Consider the following 21,271-nt stretch of genomic DNA (forward strand, 5'->3'; position numbering starts at 1 on the left):
ACGGGGCCCTCACTGCATCTAAGACCGGGGGTAGGCATACAAAACAGAAAGGAGACGGGACCACTTCAATCGAGTTGTAATCAAGGAGAGAGAGTCTCCCGGCTTTTAGAGAAAATCTCGGGTAAGTCCTTTTATTAAAGCATCCCATCTCTCCCACTCACCAAAAGTCAAACTCAAAATTTAAAAAAATGGGACTTCCTTGGCGGTCCAGTGATCAAAATTTGACCTTCCAATTCAGGGGGTGCAGGTTTGATCACTGGTCAGGGAACTAAGATGCCACATGCCTCGAGGGGGGAAAAAAAAACAACATAAAACAGAAAAAAATATTGCAAAAAATTCAATAAAGACTTTAAAAAATAATCCGCATCAAAAAAAATTAATTATAGCCAACCTAGAAGTGATTTGAATCATCTTTTCTAACATCTATATTTTTATGGGTGAAACTGTTATGACTATAAGGGAGTTTGACAATGGTACCCGACACCATTGAGATTAGAAAAGCTTAAGACACTCCTGGTGACTCAGAAGGTAAAGAATCTGCCCGCAATATGGGAGATCCCGGGTCATTACCTGGGTTGGGAAGATCCCCTGGAGAAGGAAATGGCAACCCACTCCAGTACTCTTGCCTGGAGAATTCCATGAACAGAGGAGCCTGGTGGGCTACAGTCCATAGGGTTGCAAAGAGCTGGACACAGCTGAGCTGCTAACACACACACACACACACACACACACACACACACACACACACAGTAGTGTCCACAAGGGGACAGTCTGTCACCTAGAAGCCACTATAGCATCTGTTATCAAAACAATTTCATTCCAGTAATCTGACCCCAAGTCTCTCAGACTTTGCTTTATTCTGGCTTCCCTGCACTTAACTTCAGCATCCAGTGAAATAAAGGGGATAAAAAAAACCTGTCTCCTTCATCTTCAATAATAGCATTTATAATGCAAGTGGGATATAATTGTATGGGTTTCAAGTGCAAGAAAAAACTACTTTATAGCTGAGTGTGCTTTTTGTACAGACCTAATTCAGAGCTTCAGAATCATATGATGTTAGATCAAGTTTTCATTATATAATGACAGGAGTCTTTGTTTCCAGAAAATCGTTATCTGAAGCAGAGTATTTTTAAAGTTTCAGAGCAAGACAGACATATCTGAAAACTCCAGATAACTGAATCAATTGAATCAAATAATTAATTCTCCCTGTTACACTTCTGTAAGTATAAACACAACTTCAGAGCTCATCGATGGTGAAAATTCAACAAGATCTCACGGAAAGCTCATACTTGTAATATTTTCCTACATACTGTGGTCAGTTCCCTATGCTGGCCCTCGGTTTCCACACGCATGCATTTTCTTACCATGGATTGCGCCGGGTAGAGGGGGTGGGTGTCGGGATTTAGAGCTCTCAAGAAAGGCTGTTCAGGATCTCCCCAAAGCAAGAAGTTAGCTAAAGGTTTGGAAACTTAAACAGAGAAAGTTTGTTTTTCCTTCTGCTACTGAAGACTAAAAGAAATTGGAGGAACTAGAATTTTTTTTTTTTTTTTTTTTGTAAAGGTCACTGGATATTTGTATCTCCATCAAGACTTCACCTCCCACCTTCACTATTCATTTCTCAAATTAATGCTTGAGGAGACACAAATGAGAAACAGTAGCTAACCCCAAAAAGTAAGCTATTTGTATTTTAATTTAAAAATACTAATTAAGAGATTTCTTGGTGGCTCAGTGGTAAAGAGTTCACGTGTGGGTGCGGGAGACACGGGTTTGATTCTTGATCCAGGAAGATCCCACATGCCACAGAGCAACTAAACCCTCATGTCCCAACTATCGAGCCTATGCTCTGGAGCCTGGGAACTGCAACTACTGAAGCCCTTGCAACCTAGAGCCCGTGCGCCACAAGAGGAACCACAACAATGAGAAGCCCACACACCTCAAGCAAGAGTAGCCCCCGCTAACAACTAGAGAAAAACCCACACAGCAACGAGCACACTCAAAAAATAAAAAAACTTTAAAGTCCTAATGAAAAATTACTATTTTTTAATTAAGAAGAGAAGAATCTACATATGACCTTTGCAACTTCCCAAGCACTTGGGGGTGTGTGATCTGTAAAATTCAGATTCTCACCCACTGGAGTACCACCTCCCAAGGCTCCCTCCCAGCCCTCTCCACCACACCCTGCCCCCTCATCACATCAGGAGGAAAAAAGAGAAGGGAAGAACAGAAGATGAACTTCTATCAGGGAGTAAACATATATAACACGTCACTAATACCCAGAGCAAGAAGCAGTGACAGGTGGTACTTGGAAATCTTGCTGGATCAAAGTCTTTCTAAGCTGAATATAAATTTTACGCACGCACACTTAGCACACACAGAAATCAAAGAGTGTCGCAAATGTACCAACTTAACTGTAAGGCTTTCAGCTTTTCAGGCAGCTGAAAAAGTGCTAGCTCTCCATATTAATGGGCCCATCCATCAAATGAAGTAGCACTTGGGGGTGGGGGGTGGGGGGCGGCTCAGCAAGGGAAGGCTCAGAGAGCCTGGATGGCCCTAGGCTGCTTCTTCATTTTCCGGATCACTGCAGAGCGGGACCTGTAACCCCCAGCGAGCAAGTGAGATGACTCTGTCCCCCAAGGGCTTTTCCCTGAGGCTGAGTGTCACCTGCACTCACGCATTTCGGTCCACGCTGCAACCCCTGCACTCTTTGAGAGGGAAGGGCCAGCAGTTCTCCACAAGTATTGTAAAGAACAGGCCACACGGAGTCTGTGATCATTCCCACACTGATCTGCACCCCTGCCGCCACTCTGCCTGACTCGCTCCTTCCTCCCACCCCCTTCAACTCTGCAGCGAGACAGAGAAGAAAGTGATGCTCCAGGTCAGTCCTAGAATAAAGTGGGCAAGAACTGAAAGCGGAAAAAGAATAAGAAAAAAAGCAGAAGGTACAAAATTCAAGAGACAAGTTTTCCATTTAGAAAGAGCTGAATGTATGAAATAGGAATGTGATGGCAAAGAACTTTCTATAGTCAACCCCACATTGAATGTATCTCTCAGTGGAAGACGTGAAAGCTACTCAGTGAGCAGTGACCTAGGAGTAACAATTAATGCCCAGAAAGAGTGGACTCAGCAATTCTTTATTAAATCATTGGAACAAGATAAAGTGCAGAAATGAGGGAAAAAATACTTCTTACCTATTGGAGTGTACAGAAAGGCTAAAACTCCAGAAGATAAATGGAAAAAAAAAAAAAAAACCCACATTTCAATGAGATTGTAAATCAAGAAGAACCAAGTCTGCCTAACTCACGCAATGTCACAGCAGCATACCATCTGCAAAACAGGGCACCTAACATAGTGTGTGCAATGCTTCAAACCCAGGGGATATGGGCTGGAAGTCAGCCAATCAGGGCAAAGTACAAGCTAGGAGTCAGCCAATCAGGACAAAGTACAAGCTAGGAGTCAGCCAATCAAGGCAAAGGTACTCAGAAAACAGTAGTAATCTTTACTTCTGGATCATGGAGAAGCGCTTGTCATACAGGGAAAACTGACAATACTCTGCCAAAGCTTGCATAATTTATTTCACCAGAGACTTCTATCTGCCTTAGTCTTCTGTTCCCTCCTCTGAGTATCTGATGCAACATTAATTCAGCAGTTTGTATTTGTAAAAAGCCCAGTCTATCTCCCTCATTTCAGTGACCTAGATTGTGGGTAAGGAACTATAGCCCAAGGGCTAAGAAGTTTTCATATTTATAAATGGTTGAGGGGGGAAAAATCAAAAGAACAGTACTTTATATTAAATGAAATTCAAATGTCAGTGCTTTTGTTGCTTTATTTAAACACAGTGATGTTTATTCATGTGTGTATCATCTATGGCTGCTTTTGCACTAAAACCGCAGAATTAAGTAGTGGCCACAGACAAATGTAGTTCAAAAAGCCTAACATATGTACTAGCTGGGCCTCAACAGAAAATGTCAATTCTGCTCTAGATACCTAGGGACCTAACAGTCATAGTTTTGGCCCCTAAGTCAGTCAGAATGTAGGACACTTTGGAGAAGGTGCAGTGGTGGGGGAGGGGGAGCTGAAATGTGAAACAACTTGGCTTGCTTCACAGGACAGGGGGCATGCCCTGGACACCCGCCCAGGCACCCGGGGGGACTCACCAGTAGAAATGCTCCTCCACCATCTTAGTCACTGCCCTGGAGATGGCTCGTTCATGAGGACCAAGGTTTTTGTTTAAATTCACTCCAAGTTTCTCTTCCAGAAAGTCAATTATGAATTCTGTCCCGGAAACTTTTTCATGATTATATTCAATCCAAGGCATTTTCCCTTGAGCAGAGAGTTTTCCACCAAAATAATTCTAAGCAGAGTAAATTGTAAAGAGAAAAGCAAAGTTTTATTTAAACTTCACTGTATGGTTAACAGAAACAAACATTCCAACAGTATATTTGATAGCGACTGCACTACTCAAGTGAATGAAATCAGCATTAAAAACTCTTAAGGGGATAAACAGTTAATCTCGGGGAAAAAAAAGGTTTATCTCACATGAAAATATTACTTTACTCCCATACATTTTATCATGGGTTCTGGCTTGTGTGTGCTTAGTCGCTCAGTTGTGTGTCCAACTCTGCGACCCTACGGACTGTAGCCGGCCAGATCCTCTGTCCATGGTGATTCTCCAGGCCAGAATACTGAAGTGGGTTGCCATGCCCTTCTCCAGGGGATCTTCCCAACCCAGGGATCGAACCCAGGTCTCCCACATTGCAGGCAGATTCTTTACCATCTGAGCCACCAGGGAAGCCCTCACTGTTCTGGCTTACTGGGTTGTTGTTTTTTGTTTTTTTTTTTTTCTTTTTTTAAAGAGCAGAAAGGAAGGTAAGAGCTGAAATGATCTTCATCCTGGTCAGAATCAGTCTAATTATAACGTATGAACAATCCAAAAACACAGGAAGTGAAAACAAACCATAAGGAGGTGTATACTGATTGGGCTACTGATCAGAAACCTCACTTGGAACAGTACCTTACACTTGAAAATGCTTACAATAATACCACTACATTGCAAACAAGTGGTCCCAGAAATTACAACAGCGGGATATAAAAAAGTGTGTCCAACAGACTCAATTCCAGTGCCTATGAAAATGCAGATTCCTAGGCCCACACCCGGATCACTGAGTCAGAATCCAGAGGAAGGTGGCCAGAAATCTGTACATTTGACAACCTCCCTTTGATTCATACCCACACCAGAAGTTTATGGTGTCTCAGGGGAGATTCTGATCCCAAAACGGGGTTGGTGGGAGGTGGGGGTGGAGTCACAGACTTTATAAGCATTGAGAATGACCGGGTAACATCTTCTGATCCTTGTATAAAAAGATCTTAACCACACTTATGGAGCGGATTCTGTGATAATGATCGCATTTATTCAACTGCTTTTCTCAGTAAATTTGGACTGTGTGAACCTCAAAGTTGATTTTTAAATCTGAATCCAGTTTTGGGTGGTCTACACAGCTTAAATTAATCAGATTATTACAAACTTCTCGTACTTCATACAAGTCAACAGTTCAGATACTATGGACTAGTAGCCAAATGTTGGTTCCTGTGGAAGAAACTGAACTCTCAGACATTGCTGATGGGAATGTAAAACGGCACAAACACTTTGAAATCATTTGATAATTTCTTAAAAGGCTAAGTACACACCTGCCACTCAATCCAACCATTTCACTCCTAGGTGTTTACCTAAGAGAAAAGAAAGCATATGTCCACGCAAAGACTTGTACATATGCTTTCTTGGTGGGGGTGGGGGCGAGTGTGCGCATGTTCACACGCTCAGTTTGTGTCTGACTCTTTGCGACCACATGGACCGCAGCCCACCAGGCTTCTCTGCCCATGGAATTTTCCAGGCAAGAATACTGGATCAGGTTGCCACTTCCTACTCCAGGAAGCAGGAGATAACATTTTAGAGATACTATGAAAATATCTAAAGATTAGATGAATTCAAAAAATATTTTTAAAGAGAAACACAAAAGTGTCCAAAGTAACCAGCAAAACTAAGTGTGAGATGCAGGTAATCTTTCTTCATGAATTTCAATTTTTCTGAATGTTATATTCCTTTTAAAACAAATCTATATAATTTTTAAATAATACTTAATTTTCCTTAACTTCCTTAAGCATATTAAAGCACTCCTGGTCTATTTTTATTTAGGCAATTGGAGTCTGACTGGCCCACCAACAAGTTTCTGAAAGTAATTTTGAGAAGAATGATGAAGAGGTAAATCCTCTTCATCTTTGCCAAGCTGATGTTTTCCCCTGCAAGTCTGTCCTAGATGAGATTAATGCATCTATACTTAGGCTACATTATTAGCACATCAGTGAAAGCCATAGGCTTTGGGTTTAAAAATCTGGCACCCTCATTTAGTCACTGTGTGACGTTAGACCTCCCTGGTCTCCCTTAATCCCCCTGGACTCATCTATATATAATTGGGATAATATGCTATGCCACGCTAAGTCGCTTCAGTAGTGTCCGACTCTTTGCGACCCTTTGGACTGTAGCTCATCAGACTCCTCTGTCCATGGGATTCTCCAGGCAAGAATACTGGAGTGGGTTGCCATGCCCTCCTCCAGGGGATCTTCCCAACCCAAGAATTGAACCCACGTCTCTTATGTCTCCTGCATTGGTAGGCGGGTTCTTTACCACTAGTGCCACCTGGGAAGCCCATTGGGATAACAGCAGTGGCTAAAATTAAATGAGAAAATGCACACAATGTGTTTGACAGAGTGCCTTTATCAGAAGTATTAACATCACCATCCCCATTTCAAAATGGAGAACTTGCAACCTTGAGAGAAATCCCAATCTTGGAACTTTGACCTGCTACACTGGCCACAGTGCCCCCAACTTTTCAGTTAAATTTATATTCATTACATTCACAGCACCTCTGGAACCATCTTGAAAGGTCCCCCACTGGGTAAATTTGAGCTAATTTGAGCACCTTTTGTGGATTATATAGCATGTTGAAAAAAAAATTCACGCATCCATTATTGTGAATAAGAAATAAATGCATGAGTCTCTGCCCTTGGTTCCCAGCACAGAGCTCCTAAAATCCTTATAAATTCCTAAGTGATCAGAGCAGGAGGAAAACCTTTTGTTCTGAGGAGGTGACTCTGAGTGGGCTCCTGGATAAACTGGTCACCAGAAAGACCAAGTCACAATTAGAAGCTTAGCGTTTTCAACCTCCTCCCCCATCCTCCAGAGAGCAGAGAGGGGTTGGACATGGAGTTATTAATTGGTCACAAATAATGGAGGAGGGCTTCCCAGGTGGCACTAGTGATAAAGAACCCATCTGCCAATACAGGAGACATTAAGAGATGCAGGTTCAATCCTGGGTCGGGAAGATCCCCTGGAGGAGGGCATGGCAACCCACTCCAGTATTCTTGCCTGGAGAATTCCATGGACAGAGGAGCCTGGTGGGCTACGGGCCATAGGGTCATAGGGTCATACAGGCCACAGGGTCACAGAGTCAGACATGACTGAAATGACTTAGCACACATGTGCACACTACTTGAGGAAGCCTCCACGAAAATCCCCAAAGTATGGGACGTGAAGAGCCTCCAGGCCAGTGAACACATCCACAATGGGGGGGTGATACTCCCAAATCCGCAAGAACAGACGTTCCTACTCAGGACCCTCCCACACGTCCCTCTTCATTTAGCTGCTCATCTGTGTCCTTCACCAATCCTTCAGTAAGCTGGTAAACATAAGTGTTTCCCTGAGTCCTGTGAGCCGCTCTAGACTAGTAATCAAACCTAAGGAGGGGTCATTGGAACCTCTGATCTACAGTCGGTTGGTCAGAAGCACAGGTGACAATCTGGGATTGTGACTAGCATCTAAAGCAGTCTTGTGGGACTTAACCCGGGGAATCTGATGCTGCCTCTGGGTAGCATCAGGATTGAACTAAAGTGTAGGTTGTCCAGCTGAAGGCAGGGACGACAGAGGATGAGACGGTTGGATGACATCACCGACTCAATGGACATGAGTTTCAGCAAGCTCCAGGAGATGGGGATGGACAGGGAAGCCTCGCGTGTTACCGTCCATGGGGTCACAAAGTTGCAAAGAGTCAGACACGACTGAGCGACTGAATAACAATGTCCAGCTGGTGTCAGAGAGGACTGACTGCTGTTGGCCTCATGTTTGACCAGAAGAGTCAGAAATGAAGTGTTTCATGTGAATCGCAAAGGAGACTCATGGGGAGAAACACACAGTAGGGAGGGACTAGATTCCCCTGCACAGGAAGGAAAAATCTGAGTACTTGCCTTTATAACTATACACTACAGTTTTATAGAAGAATGTCATTCTCTTTTGAAGATGCACCCTAACGTAAAAACAAAAAGATGGTGGGGGTGGTAGAGGCAGGAGGGTGGTGTACAAACAAAAGTAGCAAATAAACAGAACATCAGAAGTTAGAGCTAAGAACCAGAGCAGAGTTTTGAAATGAGCCATTTCCTTCTCTTTTCTTTCTCAGATTTAAAAAGAATGATTGTGTGAAATACATGCTTCTTATACAATCAGTTATGGCAAATGATGCAGATATCTTTATGTGAAAGTCACTCAGTCATGTCCAACTCTTTTGCGACCCCATGGACTGTAGCCCACCAGGCTCTTCTGTCCATGGGATTCTCCAGCCAGAATACTGGAGTGGGTAGCCATTCCCTTCTCCGGGGGCTCTTCCCCACCCAGAGATCAAACCCAGGTCTCCCTCGTTGCAGGCAGATTCTTTACCATCTGAGCCACTGGGGAAGCCCTTTATGTATGTATGTCTTCATGTATGTATGTTTAAAAAGAAGTATGGAAAGATGCTCAAAAGTATTTATGAAGATAATCTCCAGCTAGTAGGATATCATTGATTTTCATTTTCCACTGACACTTTGTTGAAACTGTTAAAATTCTTATAAGGGCCATGTCATCCAAATGTAATCAGAAAAACAAATGGTTAAGCTGTTTTCATTTTGAAAAAAAAAAAATAACCATATCTGCAGGACCTCCTTACATCTTTTTGGTAACTTCCTATGAATCTATAATTATAACAAAATGAAGTTTTAAAAATTCATCTACCAATATTTATATCCTTATTTTAAAAAGCTAACAACTGCAACAAAGGCTTTTTAAGAAAACCCTTGTGAGTTCCTACTAATGGTCATCAAATATTTATCCCTGTCTCATTTCGATTAAAAAATAAAAAAGCTTCAAATATAAAGTCATGCTCTTAGGAACATGACATTTTAATCTTTTTCTAAAAGGCACAGGGCAAAGAAGGGGCAGAGGGCAGCACTCCCTGGGTTGATGACAAAATACCTCTCTCCTGATCCTCCAAGCAGAGAGCCCAAATAGTCCTTCCCAGGCACCACCAGCAACACAAACCCTCACTGAGGACGCATAAGGTCTCAAAGGATCCCTACCCCCACCCCCGAGACAGGATCAGAGCATCCCTTTCTAAATCATAAAACCATCTTCCTGTTACCTACTCCGATGAACACCCACTTCATTTATTTTCCATAGAGACCTCACAGAAGAGGAAACACTCCAGTATCACTCCTTTCATAAAAAAATATAACTTAACAGGAAATAATAATTTCAGAAGGGGTAAGCAGTCCCCCTCTTAAAGGTTTCTCCAGGCTTCAGAGCAAGGCGTGTGTCCAGCTGCTCCAGCTATGCTAACAAAAAGCAGAAGCCTGAAACATGACCAGAGGTGGTTAGGCCACTGGGAGAGCACTCAGAGCTTGACGGCTTGAAGGCAAGCAAGGACAAAGGGCAGAACTTCCCTGGTGGTCCCGTGGTTAAGAATCTTCCTGCCAATGCAAGGGACACAGTTTCGATCCAGGAAGATCCAACAGGCCATGGAGTGACGAAGCCCATGCACTACAGCTACTGAGGCTGCTCCCTAGAGCCCAGGAGCCGCAACAAGAGAAAACCCATGTGCAGCAGTGAAGACCCAGTGCAGGCAAAAATAAATAAATAATTTTTTTTTAATGGTATCATCTACCTTCTTTTTTTAAAAAGAAAAGTGTTAGTGTCCAACTCTTTGTGATCCCATAGACTGTAGCCCACCAGGCTCCTCTGCCCACGGGATTCTCCAGGCAAGACTACTGGAGTGGGCTGCCATGCCCTTCTCCAAGAGATCTTCCCGACCCAGGGATCAAACCCAGGTCTCCCGCATTGCAGGCGGATTCTTTACTGTCTGAGCCACCAGAGAAGGAAAAGGTAACACAGCCTGGCAACTGCCACACCACTGCCCCCAGGATGACTTCATCAAGGGTGGGAGGCACAGGACATCCAGCAAGCCAGGAGGCCACAGAGCAGAAAACACAGGTCCGGGCCCTCACGCCCAGAAGCGGTCACGGCTAAACCCAGTGATGTGGCGGGGAGTGATGAGGGACCGGTGGCAAGCGGCCGCTGGGGAGCAGTCTCTCCCTCCAATGTGAGTCCCTCAGGGACACACGCCTTCAAGCACTGACTGCCCACACCAAGCTGAACAAGGGTCTTTCAAATCCAACTGAACAATGATTCAAGCCTTGTGGGGTCTTCTGCTATTTTCTCCTCCATTGCTGGCTTCCAAAATCCTAAATAATCTCCCCACCTCTCTGTCCAGACTCACCCCTTGCATTCCAGTTCCACTCACAAAGACCTTCTGTGAGTCTAAGACCTGGATCACCTTCAGTTCAGTCACTCAGTCGTGTTTGACTCTGCGACCCCATGGACTGCAGCACGCCAGGCTTCCCTGTCCATCACCAACTCCCAGAGCTTGCTCAAACTCATGACCACCCACTTAGTAATGCCATCCAACCATCTCATCCTCTGTCGTCCCCTTCTCCTCCTGCCTTCAATCTTTTCCAGCATCTTCTGCTCTCCCAGATCTCCCAGCCTGAAATCCAGGTTTAGTGTCATATTCCCAGATGACCAGTGACCAAACTGAGCACATCATTCAACTCTCCCAGCCCTGCCTTAGGAGGATCAGTGCCACACCCCTCCACCCCACGTGCCCTCTCTGCAGTGAAACCAGCTCAGAAAGCATAGGCCACTGGGAGGCAGGACTTGGAGGGGTAATATCATTAGCAGGGCAACCAAAAGCTTGGCTAGGTGAGGGACCTCCCTCTCTAACCTCGCAGTTGTTCTGCTTCCTGCTAAGAAGACCACCCCTCCCAAGGCTGCTACTTTGTAAGAGCTTAAAGGTGAACCTTGACCATCTGGAGGAAATGCAGCGAACTGGAGGAATCACAGTGGTGTGGGGATGCCTGGGGCTCACCTCCTTCCTTTACTTAAATTCCTTCAGAAGCACACAGCCTGTGTCTTAAGCTTTAAACCTTTCCCAGTGCAAAGTCCTGGGGAGGGAAGCTAACATCTCTGGAAAGAGGAGATCTCAAACCAAATTAACTAGACATCCAAGGGGTACAGTAACTAAGAGAAGGGCAGCACACTGAAAATATACAACGTAAGGCAGAATGATTGGGAAATACCAATTTAATTAATGAGCATAAGAAATATCTTCCAAGGGATAAAGGAAGGGATTGTAACACAAACCAAGGGGAAATAGTAAGAAGAAAAATGCAAAATTGAACACAATGGATGAGATAAATAGTAGGATGGTTACAAGAAGAGAATAGAGGGATGCAATGGAAGCTCAGAGAAGTGAATTCTCCAAGGAGGAAGAGGAAAGGGATAAAGGATAGGTTCAGAGAAACAGAAAATAAAAGCAGAGATTCCAGGACCCAGATTCCAGGATAATCAGGAACAGGAAAGAAGAAGGGGAAACAAATAAAAAAGGAAAAGAAATATGTGAAGAACATAGTTTCTCAGGATTAAAAAGAGATTAAAGACTTCAGATGAAAAGGGTTTATAAAGGACCAAAGAAAATACATAAAAATCCACACCAAGCCAGGGTATGATGACAGTTAAGAATGTTGAGATTAAGGATTTCCCTGATGGTCCAGTGGCTAAGACTCCACGCTCCCAATGCAGGTGACCAGGGTTCAATCCCTGGTCAGGGAACTAGATCCCGCATGCCTCAACTAAAAGGTCTCATCTGCCACAATTAAGACATGGTGCAGCCAAATAAATAGATATTAAAAAAAAAAAAAAGAGTTGAGCATAAAAGCAAATTCTAAAAACTTCCAAAGAGAAAGAAAAAGAACCAGATGAACATCAGACTTATCACCAGCAACATCAGTGCACAAAGAAAATGGAGTAAAATTTTTAAAGCACTGAAAGAAAGGAACTCTGGACAAAGAAGTATCAAATGTGCAGCATAATAAAGATGTTCTGGGGCATGCAAATCCACTGAAGGCTTGCCCCATAAAGGCTCACTCAAAACATTCATCAAAGAAGTACTTATAGAAAATCATAAATAAACCTTGTAGGATAAGACATATGGGAAATAAGGCTAGTCAAATAACTTGGTAAGTTTTCTTAGCCAAAAAAAGGACTATAAAAAGAGAAAGGATTTCCAGAATTCCAGAATTAAAACATGAGGTAATAGCAACACACCTGGAACGAGCCCTGAAAAGAAAGAAGCCCAAGACTAACATGAACCTACTAATAGACTTGTGTCATTAGAGGGCAAACACAGATTCTGACACGTACAGGAAGTGAGTAGGGATAAATAAACACGAATTCGGATCTTAAGAGCAACGGCCATAAGAACAAAAATAGGATTTATTTTAAATGACAAGAAAAAATTTTTTATCTATTAGACAGCAGGAAATGAAAAAAAAAGAAAAAGGAGAGGGAGGAGAAAAATATTAAATAAGATATTAAAAATATGTCCTAATAAAATAATCATTACAAGTATAAATTAAACTCACCAATTAAGGACTCTCCAATTGGTTGTAACTAATACATTGCCTACAAGAGACAAATACAAAAAAAAAAAAAAAATAGAGAAAGAGGATGAAGAAAGATATTCCAGGCAAATAAGCTGGAGAATCAATCTGAATATCTGATAATACATAACTCAAGGTTAAAAAAAATCATAAGGGACAGAGATGAGTGCTATGTACCAGAAAAAGAAATAAAACAGTAAAAGATGTAATCTTTCATATCATATGGCCCTAAACAATGTAACCTTGAATATATACATACTCTTACCTAAAGCCAGAATAGACAGAATGACAAGAAAGAGACAACTCAAAAAATATACTTGAATATTTTAACTCAGTCCTTCCAGAAACTGCTAGAGGAGGCAGACAAAAAATAAACAGATACAACAGTTCTAAATGATATACTAAACATGCTCAAACAAGTATATAAAAAGAGCTCTACTCTCAGAGAATGTCTTTATTCTCAACATTTATAACAAGAAGCCATATACTAAGCTAAAGTGTCAGTCAATTCCAAGGAATTAATATCACAAAGACTACCTGCTTTGACCATAAAATTAAAAAACAATAACAAAATCGAACTTTGTTTTTTTTTAATGCCTATGGCTAGAAATTAAGTGAAAAAGAAAAACATAAGGGAATTTTTTTTAAAAAATATGACTGAACAACAATGAAAACACAACCTGTCAAATTTGTGAGACAGTTCCAGTCTTACTCAGAAAAAAATGTATGTTTTCAATGCATTCATTCTTCCGTTCCCTCTCTAAGGCTGAAATGAGCAAGTGTTTCACTGACGGTCACCCAAAGAGAATGGGAAAAGTTCCAGGGGGAAAACTCACAAAATCTATAAATATCTCCTTGGTGGCCTGCTGGATCCTCTGCCCCCAAGAGTCATGAGAGATAAATACAATTCTTCCAATAAATAGAAACCTAAAGGAAAGAACCATGTCAGGCCCACCTTTATTTACAGCCGCCCAGCAGGTCAGGAGAAAAATAACATGGTCCCTGCCTGAAACCTATGAAAAATCCAGACCCTTCTGGATTTAATGAGATCACTCATTAAACTGGATATAAAAATTCCTGAGCATCTACTAAGAACTGGGCATGGCTGCTTTCATACCCACTTCCTCTGGCACCAAGAGCAAACCCTTCCCCCACTGGGAGAGTAAGTACTTCCCCACCCCCCCATCACCCGCCACCCTGCCTTGCCAGCCAATATTGCTGCCACGAGGATAAAACATATTTGCACGCAAGTACCTGATAGGGTAAGTCAGCCATCCTTAAATAAGTTTCCATTTTCAAACAGAAAGGAGATAAACTGGGGACACCATTGTTAGGTCTTGCAAACTGATGCAAAATAATAGCATCTTTGGAGTCAATCTCTTGCTGTTTCCTGTCAAAACCAAAACAGAAAAAAAGAACAATCTGTGTGTTATACATGCGGTTCCCTTAGTGCCTCAGAGATCCCTGAGAGGCTGCAGCTCCTCAAGGAATAAATGCATCTGTTTGTCACAGGGCCTTACCTCACCCAGAAGCACGCTGAGGGGGGAAAGCTTGGTCAAAACACAAGAGAACCTCACAAAGTCTGTTGTTACCATGGCGGCACAGGCTCACGGCTTGGGCCCAGGGAATAACTATCTGTCATCCTCTCTCCATCCCGGCAACCTATGGGCAGGAGGTGTACCTTCTGGGATAGGGCCCCTCTTCTCCACCTGGCTACATCTGCCTGCCAGGGACACGCTGGATGGATTAAGAAAAAGGTATTCTGGGCTAACTGTGCATGAGGCATTGTTCTAAGGGATTCACAGGTATTATCTCATGTAATCGTCACAATTACCTTATGAGGTCGGTACTATTATTATCTACGTTTGTAGATGAGGAAACTGAGGCACAGAAGATAAACCTACCCAAAGTCCCATTGCCAGTACATGGCTGACCCTGGATTAAACCCTGTCGTCAGAACCTACGCTCTCGACCGTGAGCCTGTACCCTGAAGCAGTCCCTTCACCCACAGGACCTCAGCGGGACAGTGCAGATCTGCTCTGCCATGACTCAAGTGTGCAGGGAACCTGAGACTCTCGACTCTGCTGATCCCTCTTCCAAACCATTCGTGGCCTCCCCTGGCCTTTCACCCACGGTGCCCAGGAACCTACCCTCTGGGTGCTTTCTCCTCCTCTCTCCCTTCAAGGCTCCAACTCACCACACAGCATACAGCCCCGAACCTCTGCCTTTCCCCTTTCTTCTTTCTCATCCACACACCTGTCTCTTCCTTTGGCTACTTTTCTGGGTGATGAGGACTTCCTTGTCACAGTGTCTCAGCAGCCACCATGTAGCAGATGGAATGCTGGACTCTACTTCTGGACATGTGGGGTCAGGTGCAAGCCCTACTTCCTCCCAGCTATGTCACCTGAGACCTCGTCTACACTCTCAACCGGAAAGTGAGGACCATACCAATTCTGCCTCCTTTATCGTGAGGACTAAATAAGACAATATCTGTAAACCTTTGGTGGCTACCAAACAGTATGTACCAGCCGTGGACTTCATTCTCATTCAAAGAGATATGGCCTTATCCCCTTAAGGAACAACATCTCATTCCACACAGCGCTGCTCATATTCCATATTCGGGAACTTTTGCAACCTCCATCTTTCACTCTACCCAACCATTTCTGAGTCAGATAAACCTCACTCTTCCCCCTTGGCCTTCCCTGAGCCTCTGGTTCCCTCACATTGTTCCTAGTTTAATGCCACACATCATTCTCCCCAAGCAAGCAAGGGCAGGCTCTTCATATCATAATCACAAGGATGCCCATTTCCTGCAGAATCTCCAGGAAAACAAACTGTCTTGGAGAAGTTTACCATGTGAGTGTCATTCCTGCTTAAAGAGTTAAAAACAACTCACTCTGAAAATACTGGTCAAAAGAATAAAAATATTTGCTGCCTCTTGACAATACTTGCTATAAAACAAACTTTTTCATTTAGATGAGATGTTTGGGAGGTCAGATATTAAAGTTAAGAAGTCATTTAGACTAGTTCTAGAAAATGCAAACTGTAGATATGACGATTAACTGATCTTGTCCAGTAAAGTAATTCAAGTCAGAGTAAGTTCATGTAAATTCAGCCAGGCAAAAATTAAAGAACTGAAAGAAGAAAAGATAAACATAAAATTCCCTGCTCCATTGGCCAGAGCAACCTAATTCTGATGGTTAACTTGGACTCTGTCATAATAAAAATGGATGCAACTAGCATATGCCAATGACTTTGTATACATTATATATATTATTTCATTCTGACAGTAACACCATAGAGTGAATATCATCATAGTTTAAATTTAGTATTAAAAAAAAAATTTTTTTTTTGGCCACACCACACAGCATGTGGGATTTTAGTTCCCTGACCAAGGTCTAAACCCAAGGCCCCTGCATTTGAAGCACAGAGTCCTAACCACTGGACCACCAGGGAAGTCCCTAAATATAGTATATTATACCATACTTATATTTTATAGTAGACAAGGAAACTGAAGTTCAGAGAGCTTAAGTAATTTGTCCAAGGAGTATCAATTTAAGATCAAATTGTTAATAACTCTAGTTCCCAAACTCCCAAGCACTTCGACTACACCAAAATAGGCCATTTCCCAGTTAATTTTATTAAAGTAGCCAGTTTGACTCAGGCCACTCAAGCCCAGAACTTTCTGATGAAAGCCTATAATAATTAATGATGGCCAACTTTTAATGAATGCTCACTATAAGGTCGAACTCTGTAGATTTGACAGTTAACTGATTCTGCTAAGCATGTCACGTGTTAACTCATGTAATCACCTCTGTGAGGAAGGCTAGTATTATTATTCCCATTTCACAGATTATTTCCACTTCACACTTAGTAACCAAGTTGACTCTTGGGTCCAAGGTTACATGGCTGATTTAAGGCAGAGTGAATTTGAGCCCAGTCTGGCTCCAGAGCCCTACCTCAACATCAGAAAACTCTCTAACTTGGGATCAAAGAAGCAGGTAATCTAGACATAAAGCGGCCTTATGATAAGGCTGAGAAAGAGGACACCTGTCGAGCAGCAAGACTAGCCCTACTCCCATGGTGAAGGGGACCACAGATGACCACGCCTCTGTGGACTGTCAATGGGCTGATAGTTTACAGAGATCATGACCCATGCATGGGCTGCTCTGATTCTCTAAGTTTTCTAGGGCGGGCTGAGCCCCTGTGTCTAAAGTGCAGACAAGCTGTGGGTAACAAGTCATTTCGGTATCATTCAATTTACAAACAACACATTTCCAAACGCTGGACTGAATTCAGAAGAGCTGCAAGTCTCTTTCCACTAGGGGAAAATAAAGGACTGGGACTATATGTCTTTAAAAATACTGTGGTGGGAAAAATAGGAGAAAAATCCAAAGTACCTACTTTAGTTACTATGTGGTACTTATAAACATCCTAAATAATTCTCACCTGTCAACTTTACTATCCACGCTGGAGACGTACCCATAGATGATGGTTAAGTCAACACAGCAGGAAATCCAAGTACAATGGTGAAGACTAAGATTGCCAATAAACTCAGACAGTGTAGCCACTGCAAGATGGATTTTCCATCCCACGTGTTTCAGACTGTTCTGAGTTTTTGCCTAAGGTACACTGACAACTGAAACTTGGACTTCACATCAAGGGACGGCCTCTGTCCTGTAACCTCCGAATCTCAGTGCCCCACTTTCCTGGGTCTTCTTTCCCTATCCCTTCTGTGCCCTCAGCAGTTGCAGAAACTCAGGTCGCTGCCACAGGCTTGTCTTCCCTGGGAACTGCCCCAATGCTCCTTTCTTTCTGCCATCAAAACTTACTCCAGAAGTGGTACTTGTTAGAAGAAAGTAGTAACAGTGTGAGCGCCGAAGACACACACACTCAGATCTGAATCTGGATCCCACTACTCTTACTGTGTGGTCTCGGACAAATTGCTTAACCTCCCTCAGCTGAAATGTCCTCATCTAAGAAGTGGAGATCAAGCATTCAATGGTAGTGGCAGAGGAGGAGGCTAAACACCATCAGGAAGGTAAAGCACTTCTAAGCAGAGCCCGCTCCTAAGGGCTCAAAAATGGGCAATTATTTATTATTTGCATTACAACAAGGTTTCCCTACTCAATATAAACATTTGTCAAGAAACAAAAGTGAATAAACCCAAGATCAAAAACACTTTCTCAAATAAGTATCCAAGTGGGCAGAGGGCTCTTGAGAGTTGCAACCACACACCTACCAGGGTATGGCCGGCTCCCAGGGTCAACTCTGAGCTCTCCCACCCACCTCCCCATTTCTGCAAGGTCATTTAAGCAAGTTTTAGACTCAGTCCCCTGAAGCTGTGCTTCACTCCGTCCTCAGAGTGGACCACTGGTGAGAAGCCGCATGGTTCAGAATCTTCAAAAGGCTTTGGACAGGAATTTAATTTCAGAACAAGTGGGTGACATTTCAGTTACTTGCACAGATGTTTTTGTTTTTCATATAGCTTGAAACTTAACTTGAAATCGAGTCCTAAAACTGGCAAATATATAAAATAATCTAGGGAAACAATTCATGTAATTTTTTTTTAATTTGGTTCAACGATATTCAAGACACTGTGCTAAGTGAGAGAATTCAATGATAAGCTTAAAGCAAAACTTCTCAGTTATGGCTAAATATGCAAGCCAATACACTTCCCCAAACCTAAATGATTTCCTCTCTCCGAAACTAGAAATTTTCCAAATACCTGTTATTCTGTCACAATGTTCTCCTGGAATCCCTGCTGGCCCCTTAAAGGTCACCTATCTCTGTCTTTGTTTATAAACCTATTGTGTAGGATTCCCCATGGGAAAAAGGCATGCAGACACATTTTCTCTTTAGAAAATACTGGCCAAGAGGGACATTTTGAGCTACTGAAAACTGCTCTTCGGTCCTCTCCCAGAGACAGAGGTCTAAAAGGCATGGAAATTTTAACCATAAATTGTAGCAATTAGCCAAACCACTAGTCCCCGGAGCCTACGGTATTATTCTACCCAAAGATCTGGCGTCCGGCTGAATGTACCGACAGTCGGGGCCTCCATTTCCTGCTATTTCCGTGTGAATCGTGCAAACATTCTGCGGCAGGCAGCAGATGCAAGTGTTTACGGCACAGGGCAGCTCCCGTGCACGCCCATGTGCCAGTTCAGTCCTCAGATCCCCTCCTATTCGCACAACAATGGCATTTAAACCTGAAGACGGTGCTGAGCTTTAAATGCCAGGTTAGCAGATAACCGGGTTAAGTCTGCATCAAAATCGCACACTCCGCTGTGCATCCCTCACAGGGACCCAGAGCTCTCTGGAGCCTGTGCAATTCCAGCCTTTTGATGATAGTGATACTCGGGGAGGGACAGTGAAAAACTAACCTTTAAGTAAAAGCTAAGGTGAGTGGTTAATATTCCAGCATGATCATCTATAAACAAATAGGGCGTTTCATACAAATGTAACTTAGTCTTTCTACAGGGCCTACTTCTATTGTCGCAAACACACTGCACTTAGGATCTTCATAACAGACTAGTATGCTCCATAACAACCCAGAGAATTTTTGCTTTTAGCACCAAACGATAGGGATTCAAGTGTTTTCCCCTCCCGGTACCAGTTTAATTCTCCTGTCAACTCCAAACTGCCCCTCATGGCCGGGTGACCACGGACTGCCTCTGGCGAAAGGGAAGGACAGGACTCGGGCATTGGGTCGGCGTGACCGAGGAGCCGGCCCGGCCCTAGCCAGGTGCCCCTCTCTGCGCCCCTGCGCGGGGCCCTCTCTCCGGCTCACCTAATGACCAGGAGTTCGTGGAGCAGATACGCAGCTGCGGCCAGCAAAGCTCCCCCGGTCAAGTAAAGGGTTTTCTTCCACCAGGGATCGGAGCCCAGCCCTGCCATGATCCCACCGTAATCCTGCAAAGGGAAAGCGATGATGTCCCCATAAAAGGAGAAGGGCTCCTCGGACCCGGCCCACCAGCCGAAGAAGGAGACGCTCTGGTTCCAGCTCAGATCCACCACGCACGGCCTGGACGAGGCAAAGCCAACCCCCCAGTGCATGCTGCGAGGCTGGCTGCGGGCGCCCCTCCCAGGGCCCGCGCCGCCCGCATGGGAAGGGGCCGGCGCGGCCGGGCGCGGGCTCAGCGGCGCGCTGGGGGCGCGGGCGGCGCGGGCAGCGGTGACCGAGGCGGCGGCGGCGGCGGAGGAGGAGGAGGGAGGGCGCGGGCCGCGGGCGGCGGGCCTGGCCGGCGGGGCCCAGGGGCCCTGGGCGGCAGCGGCGGCCGCCGGCTCCCCCCGCAGCGGCCTCTCCGCGCCGCTCTTTGTGTCGGCGCCGGGAGAAGGCCGCGTGATGTCATTGCTCCCCGGGGCAGGGAAACAGAGGCGGGATAAAGTCACCTACCCCGCGCCCTGCCCCCGCCCCGCATCTCCGCGGTCCGGCGGCCTCCGCCCCGGCCGGAGCTGCAGGGCTGGGCGCGCCGGGCGGGCTCCGCGCCTCCAGGCGGCACGGCCGCGAACGGCTCGGCGCGCGAGGGCAGGGCTGCGGAGGTGGCTGGAAATGCGGCTCCGCTCGGAGGAAGCTGCAGTCGGGCCCGGATCTCCGTTCCACCCCACCCCCCGCACCCCGCGGCCCGTCCTCCGCCTCCGCTCCAGCCCCTCCCGCGTGCGCGGGAGCGGGGCGCGCGCGGGACTCACCTGGGGCCGCGCGGAGCTCCGGCCGAGACACCGCCCCGCGCCAACCGGAGACCAGGGCCCGGGCCAGGTCGCGAATTACACTGTTGTGGCCATCGGGAAAGCGCTGTGTCTTTGCAGAACTTATAAAAACACTCATCACATTACACGGTTATCTGGGTCTTGGCCATGTGCCCCCGGAGAGATGCTGGTTTAACAAATAACAACAAAAGTGTACCCTAGAGAGACTTACCCTCTGAGAGACACAGCCCCAGTGCTAGCCTTTCCCCTTGGAAATCTTTATCAGGGAACTTGGGGATGGAGCAGGGTGGGCCCGGGGAGGGGCAGGGGGCGGGGGGCGGGGGGAGTGCTGTTTTTTTCTTTTCGGTGCAGAAAATCTGCCAAACGTGTGTGTGTGTGCGTGTGTTCAATTGTTTTTGCCTTTAACTTTATTTTTTAAAGTTCATTCGTGCTAAGAACAGGGTCGTGCTTCGTAGAAGTGTAGGATGTACACACAAATTTTAGCAAGAGCATGGATAGTTTAAAATTGTTAAAAGGAAATGAAAAAAATTCAAGTAGTGGGGGTTATCACTCTTAGGGTGAAAGGAGGGATATAGGAATCTAAGCTTTTGTGTGAGGGAGGGGAGATTGGAGTGAAAGGGGACTCCCGCTTTCTGTTAATACTTCCCATACCACACCAGCCACTTAGAATAGGCAGTGAGTGCGGACACACAGCTAATAAAATCCGGGC

General features: G+C 44.7%; 1 protein-coding gene across 4 annotated transcripts in view; it reads right to left on the minus strand.

Moving 5' to 3' along the window:
* The window catches only part of FAXC (failed axon connections homolog, metaxin like GST domain containing), a 74,788-nt gene extending 54,101 nt beyond the window's left edge, over positions 1–20,687 (minus strand). The window contains exons 1-4 of one of the 4 annotated variants that reach the window (XM_043439161.1): positions 20,252–20,472; positions 19,646–19,767; positions 14,110–14,245; positions 4,155–4,351 (exon numbers count right to left, since the gene is read on the minus strand). In XM_043439161.1, the coding sequence (XP_043295096.1) occupies positions 4,155–4,351; positions 14,110–14,245; positions 19,646–19,752 (440 nt within the window). In that variant the 5' untranslated portion in view covers positions 19,753–19,767; positions 20,252–20,472. Of the gene's footprint in view, positions 1–4,154; positions 4,352–14,109; positions 14,246–19,645; positions 19,912–20,251; positions 20,473–20,544 lie in introns of those variants that run through there. The other 3 variants (XM_043439163.1, XM_043439162.1, XM_043439160.1) reach the window with 3 other exon arrangements.
* Positions 20,688–21,271: the final 584 nt, after the last annotated feature.

The sequence above is a fragment of the Cervus canadensis genome, chromosome 20 (assembly GCF_019320065.1).
Source record: "Cervus canadensis isolate Bull #8, Minnesota chromosome 20, ASM1932006v1, whole genome shotgun sequence".
Classification (NCBI taxonomy): domain Eukaryota; kingdom Metazoa; phylum Chordata; class Mammalia; order Artiodactyla; family Cervidae; genus Cervus; species Cervus canadensis.